Raw genomic sequence first — 17,444 nt, forward strand, 5'->3', positions numbered from 1 at the left:
CATGAGAAATTCAGCTGCACATAAAACCCCATTCATTAAATAAACAGTTAACTAAGCAACCCCTGGCAAAAGGCACAACCCATCCAACATCTGAAGCACTTGGGACCTTCCAAAGGAAGTAATTAAAGAATACATTAAAAAGAAATATCCCAGTACTTAGCATCATAATTGAAAAATAACTGTTTGCAACCTGGGGTCTCTATACTTTTTAGGGTTTTTGAAGTTAATGTGCTCAAATTTTCAACAAACCTAGAAAAAAATTTCACAAACTTACTCATTTTGGTACAAGCTAAGTAAAACATCTATTTTCATCAGGGTATAATTTGTCAACTTATTGCTATTACAGAGGCCACCTCATTTTGTCATTTAGATGCCCTTGGTGAATTTTAAATAAACAATTTAAGTATTCCTTAATGGATATTATTTGTTTAGTTGATGAAGTCTTTCAAAATGTAGAGTTCATGAGATATAAGATAAGAGTTAAGAAATTCAGAAAAGTGTTCATATAACATTAGCATTTGAAGGTGATTAATTATGAAATGCTTCTTTGCTTTGCAGAAAAGTAGTCACATATGTAAATAAGAAGCACTCCCCTCTTGCACATTAACAATCTTAACATTTAAGAACTTGCACATTTAAGATTATAATAGTAATATGGTTACTCTTTACACTTAACTAATACTGCAAAATAGGAGTATTAATAACCTCCTTTGAAAGAGGGAAACTGCTTGGAACTTGCCCAAGGCAACAGTGTAACCAGTTAAGTAGCAGAGCAGGGAAACCTAGGACTGTTTGAATATGAAACACATACACACACACACACACACACACACACACACAAATACATATCTTGCATTGCATTTATCAGATCAAATCTACCCTGCGAAATCTTTTTATTGTAGGTGCTGAAAACAGTAGCATTGGCTTCTGCTGATGCCTTTAGGGCTTTCAGGCAGAGGCGTGGGTGAGTGGAACAGGCAGGTGGCCCGTGAGAGAGGGGATTCATGCAACTTGGATAATCCACAAATTGGATAACCAGCTCCTCAGGCTTCAGGTTGAGGAAGAATAATAGTCCCATAGTTTTTACTGCTGATGACCATCATAAAAACAGTACCACAGAAAGAATACCAACAAGTTAAATAGGCCGTTCTAGTCGCTGGTTACAGGTATGTGGATCCTGTCTTATTTACGATTTACTATTCTGAACTGAACTCTCTGTGTGACCTTGATAGGTGACCTTGCCTCCTAAAGAGAGCTGCTATTAAAGTGGAGTCATTTACCCCAGCCAACAAATATCTCCAATGTACTGGCAAGTTGCTCCCAAGTATATTAATGCAAATAACTGCCAGGACTTTGTGCTTAAAACTGCATTCCATTTTGCTGTTGTTGTTGTTGTTTTAATCCCTGATTCTCTCTCTCTTGTTGTATAAATTCCAACTAATAAAATATTTTTCTAGATTGAAACTAGATTCTGTGATAGGTTAAAATCAAAATTATCTTCCTTTGTAGATTATCACCATACCAATAATAATAATAATAGGAATGTAATCATAAGCATGATACAATTTCCTCTTGCTATTCAAAAGTACTTCTAAGTGAATTTGAATGTAGAACATCCCACATTTTGGAAAGTTATATCAGAACAACTTGAATACTTCTGTTATATATTTTTATCTTGTCCTTATAGAGAACAAAAACCTGTGATTCCATATGTAAACATTATAGAATAACTAATGTAAATGGCCTTGTTGAAAGGGATTTCCCATATCAGAACATATTATAAAGCTACAATAATTAAATAAGTGAAGTGAAAACAAATCACAAAGAAAATAAGTCAACAAAACGAAATAGACTTCTCATTGTGCTGGGTTTGTGGCTCAGTGGCTTAGCATATATGAGGCGCCAGGTTCCATTCTTAGCACTACATATAAATAAGTAAAATAAAGGTCTACCAACATCGAAAAAAAAACCAAATAGAATACTCAGTAACATATCCTTTTATATAAGAATTTAACATGTGAAAATTTTAAAAATCAGTGGAAAAATATTTAAAAATTGTGGTGTTTCAAATAAGTAACCATTTAAGTGGGAACAATTTGGATTTTTCACCTTAATCAGAGAATAAAATATTTTCAAATGCATGAAAAAGTTACACATGGGGCTGGGGTTGTGGCTCAGTGGTAGACCACTCACCTAGAACACCTGAGGCACTGGGTTCAATCCTCAGCAACACATTAAAAATAAAATAAAGTTATAAAAAGTTAGACATACACCATAGATGCAAGTGCATTTAATCAAGTAATAAATACTTTACATGGAAATACATTTTTCTCAAATCTGTCTTGGGGAACAACTTTCTAACCTTAAAAGTGATGAACATGATGAAAAAGTGATAATACATGAAACTGTTAGAACTCTGGTACAGCCAAACAGCAAACGCTGTGCGATTGCAATCTAAAAGGAAAAGACAGATTTTATAGTAATTGGCAGTTTCTTTATAATTTATATATATATGTGTCCATGTGTACATATATATGTATGCATATATATGCAGAATATGTGTATGTATAAATCTATATGCATAGTACATAGATATTCATAAAATAAGGAATATATTTTATACTTATACTAATGACCACCTCCTTAGGAAAAATGTAAAATTGGGTGGTGGAAGATATTTCGTTAAGCTCATGAGGTTGGGCACACAAAAGAATATTTATTGGTTAATCTAAACATGATATCTGGTGTCACTATTTTGTTATTATCACTTCATTCTTGGGTCATTAGAAGATGGACTATTTTAAAAAATAAACAAATTTTTTCCCTCATTAAGACTTGCAGAAGAGTAATGAAGTCATTTGATAAGGAAACGTGTCTTGTTCTTATCTGCAGTATCTGCTGGCATGGAATTAGGATATATATATATATATATATATATATATATATATATATATATATATATATATATTAGTTGTAGATGGACACAATACCTTTATTTTATTTATTTTTATGTGGTGCTGAGGATGGAACTCAGTGCCCAGATAAGGGCTCCACTACTGAGCTACAACCCCAACTCCTGAAATTAGGCTTTAAATGGTCATTTATGATGTGCTACATTCTTCAAGATCATGAAAGATCAATGCCAAAAGTATCTTTATCTCTTACTTTCAAAATAAAAGTAAACCACAATTTATTGTTTCTGTAACTTATTCAGTATAATAAATACATTCAGTGGGGAGATTACTGCAAGGTTGTTTTTCACTCAAGACTTTCATATTTGAGCATTATTTTATTGCAAAACTAACACAACTTTTAAGTTAGAATTGCCTTTAAATGAACTGTGGTTCCCTCTATGCTTCCCTTCCTACTAGGTTGATGCAACCAGGACTACTCTTCATTTGTAATTGCTCAAATGTCTCTCAAAACCCTAGGGCCTATTGTAGAAATAGCCCATTGCTCTAGGAAGAGAGAGAAAGAGAGGGAGAGAGAAGGAGAGGGAAAGAGAAGGAGAGGGAGAGAGAAGGAGAGGGGAGGGGAAGGAAGGAGAAGGGAAGCAAAGAATGGAAGGAAGGAAAGGAAAGAAGGAAGAAAGGAAGGAAGGGAAGGAGGGAAAAGAAAAGGAAGGAAACAAGAAAAACACTGAAGTCCTCATTACTTTTTCTGATTAGAGATTTGACAAGTAACTGCAGCTTGGACAGCTCCTTAGATTTCCCGGGCTCAGTTTTCTCATCTGAAAATAAGAGGATTGATCCAGTTTGTATTAAAAAAAAAAAAAAAAAAATCTGCATCTCAAATCTCATATTACTGAAATCTGTGACTTATTTTCCAATATGTTTTTCGAAAGACATTACAGAATCGCTAATATCAGAAAAATAGAAATTGCTGTTTAATATAATTCAAGTTCTTTGGCTACGTACCCACATGCCACCAAAGGCTTCATAAAATAAAGCTGTTGACCTCGGGTCAATTCAGTCTTTTAACCACCAAGGCTAACTTTTATTAGATGTCATCCAGTGTTGTCTAGATAACTTCAGGCAGCTCATTGGATGGTAGAAAGAGGCAAGGGCAAAGCAAGAGGGATTTTCTTTTCCTTTTCCTTATTTCATGAATAGGATGCATTTGGTCAGGTTTAATTGGGACTAACAAAATATGTTTCTTTCTCTGCATTGCACAAAAAATATTTTTTAATTTCCAATTTTTAAGTAATCCTTGGTTTCACATTAAATGTCACATGCCTTTGTTGAGAAATGATGTTAATATAATTTGTTATTATATTCTATTGTTATTTTTGTTTGGGGAAAGTGACATATTTAATTGAAGATTTTTATCAGCACATGATCTCTGGATACAATTAGATTACAGGAAAAACCACCAACTCCCTTCCTCTCCAAAACCCTCTTGTCCTTCGAATTTCATCATATGCTTCTTAAAAATTAAGCTTCAATGATAAGCATTGTTTTGAAAAACGTATTAGGCTGTTTGTATGGGATTTGCACATTTTTTGTGCTATCCCCCTATCCCTTTCCCTTTCTAGTCTACTCTGCAGAGTATGCACTACACTGGGTGCATGCCTGCCTCAGCTGGGTACATTCCAACTACAGATGAAAACTTCTGTGGTGTGAAATTCCCAGAAGAGCTCATACCACACTGACCCCTTGTCAGTTAGGTTCATCTTTTCCTATATTTTTACTGGAAGCAGGTTCTTTGCTAGCCCCTTGGTGTAAGAAAGTGAATGACATAAGAAATTTGATTTTAGATGGGAAACAGGATAACAATGAGTGTAATGATTTGAAGGAAAAAAAAATTAGCACCTGCCTCTACTCTGCTTCTATACTTATCTCTTCATGGTGGCAGAAACAGAAAAATGTTTAATTTTCCACCTCCATTTAATCATAAAAGAATAATCTGGTTTGTTTCATTTTAGGTTTTTTTTGGGTTTTGTTTTTGTTTTTTTGGCTATAGCCCTTTCTACCTTCAGATTGTGCAAACCTCACAAATGCTAAAATGTGCTTTTAGTCTAAGACATTTGTGATACCAAGTAAGTAAGACCATCTGAATATTTTAGTTAGGCTCTCTCTAAATTTTTAATTATCAGGTATTATTTTGTGTACATTTATATTTGTTATATATGGTATACATTATATTTTATGTATTATCTACTTATCTATTGAGAGTTACACCATATATTGTAATATGTGCATATTTTATACACATCAATGTCATCAGGTTTGACATAGGTATAAACATTTATATCTGGTAATATGTAAACTCTGTGTACCACATATAGTTTACATATTGCCAATATATTTATCAATAGCAAATATTTAAGAGAAACTAAACTGTTTCGTTCTCAGTGGATCATGTGTTACTGGATTGGACATATGCACAGAGGAGTAACTACAATTGCATATTTGTAAGCACTGTGTTAGTATGTGCCTAGCAAGTGCTTATGAATGAATCAAACATGTCAGGCATTGAAAAATCATTTCAAAATAATAAATGAATTAATACTGTTGGAATGAAAGCTGAAATTCATTTTATTTCCTTTTCCAAGTTGTTCCTTAGGTCATACCAAAACAAATACAATTGATCTGCTAAAATTACTTGGAGTATCCCTTGTACTTTTCTTTTATAGGCTTGCTTTTGGTTGTATTTTGAAATAAATGTACTGCTGCAAAGAAATGATGGCTAGAATGATTACAGATGGAAGAAAAAAATTGAATTCAGCCATTTGAAAAAACATTTTCACTTGATTTTAATAGAGCTAAATTATTGTGTATATCAAACAAACAAAAATAAAAACTAAAGTAGCAGGTCTCTTAAATAAGTCTTAAACCTCATAAAATTGTAGTATATATCTGCAACCTCCTAGGTGACACGCCTAACTTTTAAAAACTACATGATCATTGTGGAAACAAATAACCACTCTTAAACTGAACTTGAAGAGACATTTTAATTGATAGGCACATGATAAATTCTTCCAATAAATTGTGATATTTGATTCACTTATAGATATTTTAAAAAGGTCAGATGGAAGGAACAATAATGAGTTTTTTGAAACAAAGCTTGTAACTCAGAGCAAGGTCATCCTTTTGCATGATTGCAAACAGTTGTTTGATTGTAAATCTACTTAGCAACTGCTATCAAATGCTAAGGGAGATTTTCTACTAAAGCAGTTCAATATTTGCATCATTAGCTATTCAAACAGTATTAGAAATAGTCATGATAAAGACATTCCCTATTTGTACTTCCACATGTTTTTTGATAAAATGGAATAATGTTATCTAACACATTAATACATATAAAACTCTTGTAACAGGATCTAATAGAAAATGAACTGATAGCTCTTACTAATTCTTGTGAGTTGTTTTGGTCTTGTAGGCAGTTTTTGTTGTTAGATGGCACAGAAACCAGTTCATGAGAGTAAACTCCCAGTATAGTCTACCTACTCTGTACATGTATTTGTTTCCAGGCTAAGTAACTTTACAGAGAAAGCTCACAGTGTACCTCAAACTGCTGTGCAGGTCTCATCACTGTAATTCCTTTAAAACACAGAGCAATCAACTGTTTGCCTTGTTAACTGTTATCCTTGTTAATAAAATTAGATTATGCAATTCCCTTAATTCAATATAAGAATAATAACATTATCTCTCACAACAATAGCAACATTAATATAAGCAGCTAATATTTGCTAGATTGTTTGCTCTGTGCAGGTCTTCCATTCTTAGCACTTTAATTGAAATATACTTTATTTTTTCCAATAACCCTACTGTGGTCAATATGTTCCAGATAAAATACTATGCTCCAGATAAAATACTGAGCCTTGGCAAGGTTGAGGAAACTTGTACCAGGTGACAGGTTTGCTAATGAATGAACTAGAGTTCCCTCTGAAATCTGACTTGAGAATCTGATCCTTAGACCTTATATGTTATCATTTCCAAGTAGGGAAGAGAAAGCCAAGGCAGATTGAAATGAGCCATTCATGCTGTTACAGGGACGTTCATAATGAATTCTGAATATCTGTATGGCTCCTTGACTCTAAATTTAGTACTCATTTCACCATCCCATGGCCTGTCATAGTTAAGGTATGAAAAACCTGGATCCATGGGTGTTAATTAATTCAGGAGCCTCGCTGAAACTTCTAGACTGATGCATATCTTTAATTTTAAAAAATCATTATCTGAGTGGCAAATGTTTTTTTTACTCCTACTCTTTAGGAAGAGCCTTATATGTCCGCCACCAGTCCTTCAATACCATCTCCACAACCCTTAGAGAGATTTAATCCTGGAGGCACTGAAGATGCAGTGGATTTCTCTTTTTCTGGATTAATGTCGCAATATATCTCACATTAGAGAAGAATATATCGCCATCAAAAACCACAACTGGAAAAAGTCAGAAAAAGGGAAAGAACAATAGGGGACTTTTACCTTTGCCCAAAATCACATGGTTTATGGGAAAATAAACTCAAGAATTCATAGATAGGATATACCTGTCCTTTGTAGATATCAGTTTTAGAAATTAGAAAACTGAGGGGTTGGGCAATTTGGCTTAGATAATTAGTGCTCAACTTAAACCAAGTTTACATACAAACTCTGAAACCTGTAACTTGTATCCTGTAACTTTCTTGTTTGTCCTGAACTGTCCTGTTTTCAGGGTTATTATGAAGATCAAGTATGATAGTATCTATCTCAAATGTCTAGCCTAGGAGAGTAGAAACACAACCAGTTACTTCCTATTCTTATTCTTGCCTATCAAAGTTGAAGGGACATTTTCAAAGTCATAACAAATGTTGGAGGAAAAGGAAAAAACAGTCATAACAATATATTGAAATTTTATGGTGACTGAAAACAAAAACTGAAAAACAAAAACTAATAAACCCTGAGAAAACTGAAAGCACATTTTATGTCTCTATTCCTTTGATACTTATGATGGAAATCCTTGAAGCATGGAAGTGAAATTAAACATTTTAAATTGCTTTAAAAAAGTCAATTATCCCAAAAGAAACCTTGATTCTATAAACAGATCCAAATGAGTATGCAATAATATCACCAGTGGCTAGGTTAATAGAATATATATAGATTGGCTCAAAAGTGAAACTTTTGTGACTTTCTAAATAAATAAGAAAAAAAAGGTGTATGGATAAGTATAAAGTAATTCCATGATTGAGTACTACAATGTTAGAAGCAAAAATAGCTTACACATGGATTTTAGGAAGATTCAAAATACTTACAGCTACTCATTATTCTAATTGAACTAGATTCAGGTCATTTTAAGAGTAAGTCTAACTTTAGATATGAAGAGTAATTATGAAATCTGGATCAGATGAAGTAGTAGTGTCAATTGAGAACTACATGCCTATCTATCCAAGATTGTTTCTTTTTTCTAGAGTAGCCTTTCAATTAATACAAAATGGGGAGAAAAAAATACACACTGTGCTTCTCCTCAAGATAATTCTCAGAAAATGATTCCACCCCTGGAGAGGTCTAACCCAGGAGTTAGTCACTCTAAAAGTGATTCACACCCCACAAAATGAATTTGAACATGAGGTTTCTTCATGTATAGGAAACTTGTCATTTGGAAACTGGATATGCCCAGACCTTTTCACATTCTCCTAGAGAAAGAGCCATAAAATAGCAATTAAGTTGTGAGATTGGTTCAAAGTACTGCATTCTGTCACATATTAACTATATGCTTAAATTATTGTTTTTGTTTTTATTTGCCTATAATCTGAGCACTAGGTTTAGAAAGTAAGCAAGTTATTCAACTCTTAACAAATATTTATTGTCTTCTCTGTGTCAGGCACTGATCTTGGTCACAAATGATTCCTGCCTGCATAAAGCATAACTTCTGGTGGAGATTTGTTTCTTGGGGCTGGGGTTGGAGGTTGGGCTTGGTCTCATCACCAAGATACCCAATTCACTCATAAGACGATGATAAATCTCTCACTGAAATCTGCTCACAGTTGCCCTAACCCCACGTCCTTCAACTTTGTGGAGACTGATGTTGGATTCATGAGAAAATATATCTCGCCATACACCTACTTTATCATGACAGAAACTCCCATTTCTATAAAGGTGGTTTGACTGCATGGGCAGCATGTTAGCATTGTTCAACAGAAGCATTTGCATCATATAAGCCAGAAAATACGCATTCCTTATTAAAATATGTGTCCAAAGTCTCTCTAAATATTAAAATATAAACCACCAGGAAAAATGAAAAAAAAAAAAAAACATTATAACGTTGGGTAGCATGAAAGTCATGGTAAGAGGTTATAACTTGGAAAATCATCCATGAAAAGCATTTTCTCCACTTCTATAGATCTCCAGAGAAAGGCAGTCCTAAATCAACTTTCCCCAGGCTTAATAGCTCTTTTCTCTTTTCAAGTCAGTATTCGTAAGAATTAATATAATTCCTTTTTTGTTATTGCTTAAGTTCATTTTCTTTTCCTTTTTTGTCAATAGATGCTCATTAAGTCATTGTACATATTTATTCAAAGAATATGAGATACCATGTTCTTAACAATAATCCTTCTTCAAGATTAAGAAAAATTGAAACCATAGGCTTAGCACTGGATAGATGTGCCATTTATTTGATGCAAATCAAGTATAAAAAACAATTATATAATGTGGGCTTATTTTCTAAACATTTTCCTATAATGGAACCCAAATCTCTATTAGAGTATGATAAAATGATACAATAACATGTAGTTTGATGTGGTTGAAATTTATAGAAAAGCTATAATGCTTTTGGCATTGGATTGACTGCCTTGAAGTGATTTTTCTCATTTACATACATTTTCTTATGTAATAGTTATAATCATCCTGCATAGTGTTAGTTCCCTTTAAGGAAGAAAAACTAGGTTTGAGAGATCATACTGCTAGGTAATGCTGGAGCCAGAATTTGAGCTTAAGGAACCCAGTACCAGAGCTTGCCCTCTTAATCACTCTGAAAAATAAAACTTCCACTAACAAATCATAATAGGGAATTCACCAGCTTGAGCTAAAAGAAATCATGTCTCTTGGTTCAACTGGCCACAGGTTCAAAAGATACATTACTGTGATGATTCAATTGACATCATAGCATTAGTCAATAAGATACAGGCAGTTTTATTTTTCCTGTCATATAAATATATTTTTATATATGGATAAACAGATTTATTTATTCACAGCCACATTAATGTGAAATTTTCAGTCACTTCTTAAAATAATTTCAAGTTATCTGGACATGAATAATTCACCCTTAAGTCAATATGGGCCATGTGTTTTAGAAGTGTTATCATCTACTTTATGCATTTTATAGAGAAAGGATACCATCTTTTCTTTTTCCTTATGTCAAAATACCTATACATTTATTAAACTTGATGTGCTAACAGATGCATGAGGTAAGCTCTGCCAGTGAATTTACCCAGTATCTTATTTGGATTTTCATAGAACCCTCAGACTATCATCAAACATTCAGAACTGCCCAGCCACTTTAGATGAAGTGCCTTAGAAAATGAGCATACCAGATAAACTTCACTTGGCATTTAAAGAAATTAAAAGTAAAATGAAACAGGAGGAGCACACAGGTTGAATGGATTTAGAGTAAACAGGACATTCCACACATGGTGGTCCATGTTATCTAACAGGAGTCAGTTATCAACTCATGGAAGGATAGCAAAGGGCATTCCACATCTTAGTTATGTTTCATGGATTTTTCTGAGAAATTTCAGGCTGCTTAACACCTCAACTTTATGTTATTATCTTACAAAGTAAATATGCACGATTAAAATATAGACACTAGAAAGGTCTATACTTTAGGGGACAAGTATATTTTTAAAAATCCTACTTCAAATGTTTAAGTGATGGAAAAACTAAATCATCTCAATACTCATACTTAATTTTAAAAGTATAATGGTCAACTAATAAAACAACTACCTTTAATAAACTTAAGTGTTTATTTAAATATTGCATAGTTATTTAAAACTCTTTGCACAAATATTTAAGGCAGTCTATGTGCCCATACTAGCACGTATATTATTGAAATCAAATTAATGTCCAGTGAGTTGATTCTTGAATTTTATTTGTTTGAAAAAGACTTCTTTATAGAACAAAATTAACTAGTATTTTGGGCTTTTTATCATGTATTTACAAGTTACACAAGCTAATAACAAGTTCCAGATATTAAAATATGAAATCTATTTTCTCACTGCTATTCTCTACCCACAGGTTGTGTATAAAAATAATGATGTAAGGCTGGAATTATCTCGACTTGCCAAGCAAGGAGATCCTAAGATGAAGATCCATGGAGTCGTGGCATTTAAATGTGAAAATGTTGCAACTTTGGACCCAATCACTTTTGAAACTCCAGAATCTTTCATTTCTTTGCCTAAATGGAATGCAAAGAAAACAGGCTCCATATCCTTTGATTTCCGTACAACAGAGCCAAATGGCCTCATTTTATTCAGCCATGGCAAGCCAAGACATCAAAAAGATGCCAAGCACCCACAGATGATAAAGGTTGACTTCTTTGCAATTGAGATGCTGGATGGCCACCTCTACCTCCTCTTGGACATGGGGTCAGGTACCATAAAAATAAAAGCCCTGCAGAAGAAAGTGAATGATGGAGAATGGTATCACGTAGACTTCCAAAGAGATGGACGGTCAGGTAATTTACCATTTTTCTATACTATTTATCTGCTGAAATATCCCACCAAACTCAGAAGGAACTAATTAATCATCATAGTTGCACATCAGAAGCCGAATGCTCAAATGGCTTCTAGAGTAGTTTCTTAAGTGAACAGTTATTGGGTAATCAAGTGCCAATTCTTGCAAGAAATCTACTCTTGAACTTGGCAAATGACAAATTTCAGGATTCTTGTATTCTCAAATATATCTTATGTCACTGGACATTTGGAGGTACCTGAACTGGCAAATCTAAACTATCAAAATATTGGAGAGATCCACATGTAAAATCCTTACTTTGGTACAGCACACTTTTAACCCAGGAGGATCTATTGAAAATGCTTTAATCTAATGGAGTAGATTCAGAGCTCTTATGCCTTCCACATACCCTTCCTTTGGACTTTGAAATTCTACCAGCAGGCATTTGTTCCTCTGGCTTCCTTCTGTTTCCCTTTATTTCTCAAAGAAGGGAGGATGAGAGTGACGGGGAAAATTTCCCTGAAATAATTACATTTATACTGAAATTAGGTAGTTGCTTAGGGAGAATAGATTTTGACTAGTATGCACTTTGAATGAAAAGGATCATCCAGGCAGAGGAAAGAATATTTGTGGAAATCCTTATAAAGAAGAAGGAAGACAGGGAGGGAGAACAGGAGGGAAAGAGAAAGAAAGGTAGGGAAAAAAGAAAGAAACAAAAAAGAAATGTCTGTTTTAGGTACTACTAGATAATATTTCTTTTAAGCTCTTCAGGTAGTGCCTTTATTGTCCTTCCTTTATTAAAAATCAAATTACATCATCACGAAGGTATCTGAATTTAGACCTATACACTCCCCTCCTCCATTTTCCCCCAACTCTCTCATTTGCTTAAATATTAAAACCCTACTCTGGATTTTCTTCTAAATAACAATGTAAACTTGGCCAAGGCATTTTTTAATGCGTCCACATTTCTTAATCTATAAAACAAAAGTTGGGAAAGCCCCTATCCAAACCCAGTGACAGGCAATCCACAATGACAGGGAGGATTCAATATTTCTACAAAGCTTTCCAGATGACTGATGATTCATCAAATTTGGGACCTACACACCAGATGCCACCTGGTGCTTCTTTCAGAACCAATAATCTGTGATGACCATCCTGTTTCAGAAGGGCCATGCTAAAGTCCTGGGCCTTCATTTCCTCCCATCCTTTTGGGCGGGAGCTCCCTTTCTACTCATTGACTTTGGTTTCTCTGAAGTCGAAATGTTTTCTATATCCCTATTATCCACGCTTTTCTCCATGTTTATTGATGAAAAATATTGTATCTGCCCTCCTAGAAATATCTTTTTCATGCAGGAAAATTAAGAAATAGAAAAAATAAGAATTGGAAGAGTAGAAGGAAGAACCCTTTTCTTTGCTCTGCAGGTATCTCGAAAACTCTATTTCTGATTCTTTTCTCTAGAAAGTTGGTCCTCCTCCATTTTCTCAGTTTCCTAGAGAAGTCTGCAAGGTTCTGGCTTCCTCTTTGTTTTTTTTTCTGATTAATCTGAAAAAAAGTTCTTGATGCAGAAATATAATAATAGAGTGCCTCCTTCTGGCTCCCTCCAGCCTCTCTGCCCTTGTTACAGCTGATTTGCTACTTAAGAACTTTCAAGCAAGAATTTAAAGGAGGGTGAATGCAGGGCTAATCTAGCACTTTCAAATATTAGCCTATGGATGGTATAATTGGACTTAAGATATACACGTAAAATAAAATTTTGAAAACAACATTTAGTAGGAAATCATTTTCTCAGATTTTCTAACAGCTTAAAATAGAACATATCAAAATCAGTGAGCATCTTTTGAAAGTTCAAAAAAGCAAAAAATACCAAACTCCAGTAATATTTCATTCATTAGGTATTTTCTACAGATACGAAAGTAATGCATGGTTAATGCCAAATCATTATTAACTACAAAAGAATGTAAAGCATAAAACTATCTCTTATTCATTTAATAGAAATGGTTTATGATTTTGGACATTGCTTTCCAGTCTTCTTTCTGTGTGAATTATATGTATGTCTATATGTGTGTATAGATATATTTAGGTAAATGCACACACATCAATCACACATGCACATAAACACATATACATAGAAGAAAAACAATTTAAGTTTTTTACTGAAGTGCCTTGTAAGGAGAAAGTGGCAAAGCAGTTGCCAGATAAATACTTTAGTCTTTAAAATGAATAATATATAATTTTTCTTCTGTTTAAGCACTTTAATGTATCCAAACTACCAATAGTTTATTACCTACTCTACTTACAACTTCATTAGAAAAGGTCAAAAGCAGATAATATCTACTTTAATTTACAAAGTTCATTTCTATATGGGAAGAACAGAAATATGCTCTAAGAAAGTTTTATTCACAATCTTAAAAAGAAAAGCGTGATTTTTGTTTTAATCCCATGGAAAGGTTAAGTTACTATGCTTGGTGGTGTTTTCATGGTAAAATACGTTTATGTAATTAAAATTTTAGATTAGTGAATTGGAACAAACAATATAAAAACCAAAATTCATTCACTAAGCCAAATTCTGCCCTTTTCTAAATTGAAAAGAGGAGAGAGAGAGATAAAGAAAAGCACACTCATATTATGTTGGCCTAGCTCAAGGAGTTTAATGTAATTTTAATAGCTGCAGCTGTTAATATTTTATATATAATATTTTAATTAAGTCCTATATTTGCACACTGCATTGGTTTGGTATAGAATAGCATTTTAAAACTTGAATGAATGACTATGCCAGTTTTTATTTTCCTTAAAGAATATTTCTGATTTTAGCTGGTGTCATGCCAAGATTCATAGTTCTGTTAAAATTAAGAAACATTTCAAGCAATAGTTCATTTTACCCATTTCCACACCAGTTATATTGAGAGGGTACATGTAAATTATTTTTCATATAACAGATAAAAAGCACAGCTATAGCAGAAGGGCAACATGGCTACTTTCTCATTTATGATGAAGGATATAGCTGTTGATTTCCCTGGGATACTGCTTAGCTGAATATTTGAAAACATTTTTAAAAACCACGTTACCTCTGCTATTAAAGTACAGGGAGCACAAACCTGAGTTTCTCTTTCTGTTTGTGATCATTTCAGTTGACCATACTAATTAAGTAGGAATATAATGAAGCAATGATCATTAATTTGATACAAGCTGAATCAACTATTGGTTATCTTTGTCAGAGATGTAGTTTAATTAAGATTTGGTGGACATAACTGAAATCTTAATATTATTCAAAGAGTTGAGGGAAATCTATCTTTGAGAAAGAGTACCTGATTTATTTTTATATCTACAGTTACTGATACTTTCTTGGACATAGTAGTAATTCTCTATATATTTGTTGTTGTTTAAAAAAAGGAACAAATATGCTAAACACAGGTGGATAACACAGTGCCAAACAACTAATGAAAATAGTAGCATCATTTTTAAATTTGAAGAATAATAGTACTTTTTTACATGTAAATGCAACTTTTTAAAATGTAAAAAAAAAAAAAGTGTTTAAATTGTATTGCTTCTTGAAAGTAGTTTATATAATAAAGGTTAGTAGATGATGTCCTTTCACAAATACAATGCCATCCTCCTTGCCCAAATATGTGAAATAATACACTGAGAAAGGTAAATAATCATTAGAGAAGTTTATAAGCCTGGTACCAAAATGGCAAGCTTTATGGAACAGGACTTCTTTTTCTGCTTGTTTGTGAGATCCGTATACCATTTGACAAACACGTAGGTAGAAGGAGAAGTAACCAAGAAGGAAGATGTTATGTCCCTTCTGAGGACTGGGATATGCAGCCACAGGAAGCATGCTAGTGACCAGGAAGATAATCTCCCAGGCCAGTCATCTTTCTGATGGTCTGCCCTTTGGTCTTTTGTTCACTATGAAGGGTATGTGAACCCCTTATTCAATAAGAAATCTTGTCTTCATCTGTACACTTTTCTGGAACTTCCTCATTTGGGATAAAATTGGTTGTATTACATTATTTCTAACCTGTGTCCCTTCTTCTGTTCTGAAACATGGGAAAGAGAGAGGCACTTGGTTCCCACAGTTCATTCAACACTCTTTGGCCACAGTTGTTTCTGTGCACAATGTAGCCTTCTTTCATTGCTTTCTCAGTCTAGGACCAGTGTCACGGGAGGCCAAGTGGGCAGAGCCATTCATAAATTGCAATTTCAGATCTTGCCCTAAATTGGCAAAGGAAGAACCATATAAAGTGCGGGCATGAATTAGTTCTAAGATCAGAGTAGAAAACTTACGTGCTCTGAAAAGTAGGTATCTTCTGTAGATAGCTTAGCTACTAACAGCAAAACGTTAAGTTGCTCAGTTAATAAATACAATTGAAGAGGCTCATTGTTCTTGCCAACTTTGCAGGATTTAAGCATGCAAATTTTACCAGCCCCTCCTCCTTTTCCAGACTTCCTTTTTCCCTCTCCTCTGGTTCCAACCCCAACACAAAGTAGTTGACCAGGTATTTAACTAAAGTGTGAATTGTGCTACAATTAGGATGAGGTTAATGACTGTTTTCTTGGGCAGAAATTCTGTTTAAATTTGTGTTAAGCTCTTTGGCTCAGTTAAGGATATCCTCTCAAGTATTTTTATAGTAAACTGCCAGTCATTTTTTTTCTTTCTTTCTTTTTTTTTTTTTTTCTTTTTTTGCAAACTATCATTACACATTGAAATCAAAATGAAAACTCATTATTCTTGTCATGTTCTGCTTGTGTACAGCAGGGTACAGCAGATTGTATCAGCAGTTATTCATGGGTAAGCCTACATTTAACAGCTAAGAAGCCATTGAGATTTGAATTGAAGTCATAGAGTTCCAGTTTAAGAACTAGAAATTATAGTGGGAAAAGCACAAGGCTCTCTCCAGAGCACATAATTAGAGGTTTGTAGTAAGCACTGTTTGATGTGAGCAGTACTCGAGCTATCTATTACCACCACTGATTTCTGTGTGTACCATTGGTGATTCACCACACTTAGGCATTTCTACTTGAACAACCATTAGACAACTTCTCTGTTTAGGTCTTGATTTGGACTTACCCTCTGACTGTAAATTTTCCTCCCATGTTTCTACCTTCTAACTTGTTGCCTACATTGAGATAATTTTAAGTACATTTTAGAAATATACTTTGTTTTTTTTCCATACCCATAAACCACTGCCCATCAATGGGATGACTAAAATACCTTATCAATAATTTACTAATTATTTGATGAGATAATCAAACGGAATCAGTTTTACATGAAATTTTTGTATTGTTTGATTAAATTAATGTTTATATTTGCTTATTCTGGACATGTTTAAAGGATTCATTTATTTTCTCCACAAAAAATACTTTAATTTTTATTCATTTATTCAGTCTTTGTTGATATGTACATATATTTTATCTAGTTGTAATTATAGTATAAAGGTAATTTTTCAGGTTGCTTAATATGAAGTTATATGCTCTTTTTACTTAAGAGTATGTAAGTAACAAAATTTATTTTCTAGGATTATCAGAAGCTAAGATGCAAAGCAGAGCTATGCAGAGGCATCTCAGCTAGGTCCCCAGGCTTATAGGACTCAAATATGTTAAAATACCTAAAGAAAAGAAAGTCACAGGACAAGCATTGTCAATGCCCATCTGAGCACTGCCCTGGGGACTTGACTACTTGTCCACTATTGGGATGGAGGTAGGGCATCTTAACTGAGGTGAGGATTTCCAGCCATCCCAAGGCAATATTACTGTACATTTCCTTATCTCATGTACTCTCCTTATTCAGAGTCCATGTT

At 33.7% G+C, this 17,444-nt stretch overlaps 1 protein-coding gene across 30 annotated transcripts in view; it reads left to right on the forward strand.

Annotated features, from left to right (window-relative positions):
* NRXN1 (neurexin 1) overlaps positions 1–17,444 on the forward strand; it is a 1,087,847-nt gene that overhangs the window by 459,297 nt on the left and 611,106 nt on the right. For all 30 annotated transcript variants that reach the window (XM_079110028.1, XM_079110037.1, XM_079110040.1 and 27 more), the window contains one exon: positions 11,208–11,646. In XM_079110028.1, the coding sequence (XP_078966154.1) occupies positions 11,208–11,646 (439 nt within the window). The remainder of the gene's footprint in view (positions 1–11,207; positions 11,647–17,444) is intronic.

This window comes from Sciurus vulgaris, assembly GCF_902686455.1.
Source record: "Sciurus vulgaris genome assembly, chromosome: 14".
Lineage (NCBI taxonomy): Eukaryota > Metazoa > Chordata > Mammalia > Rodentia > Sciuridae > Sciurus > Sciurus vulgaris.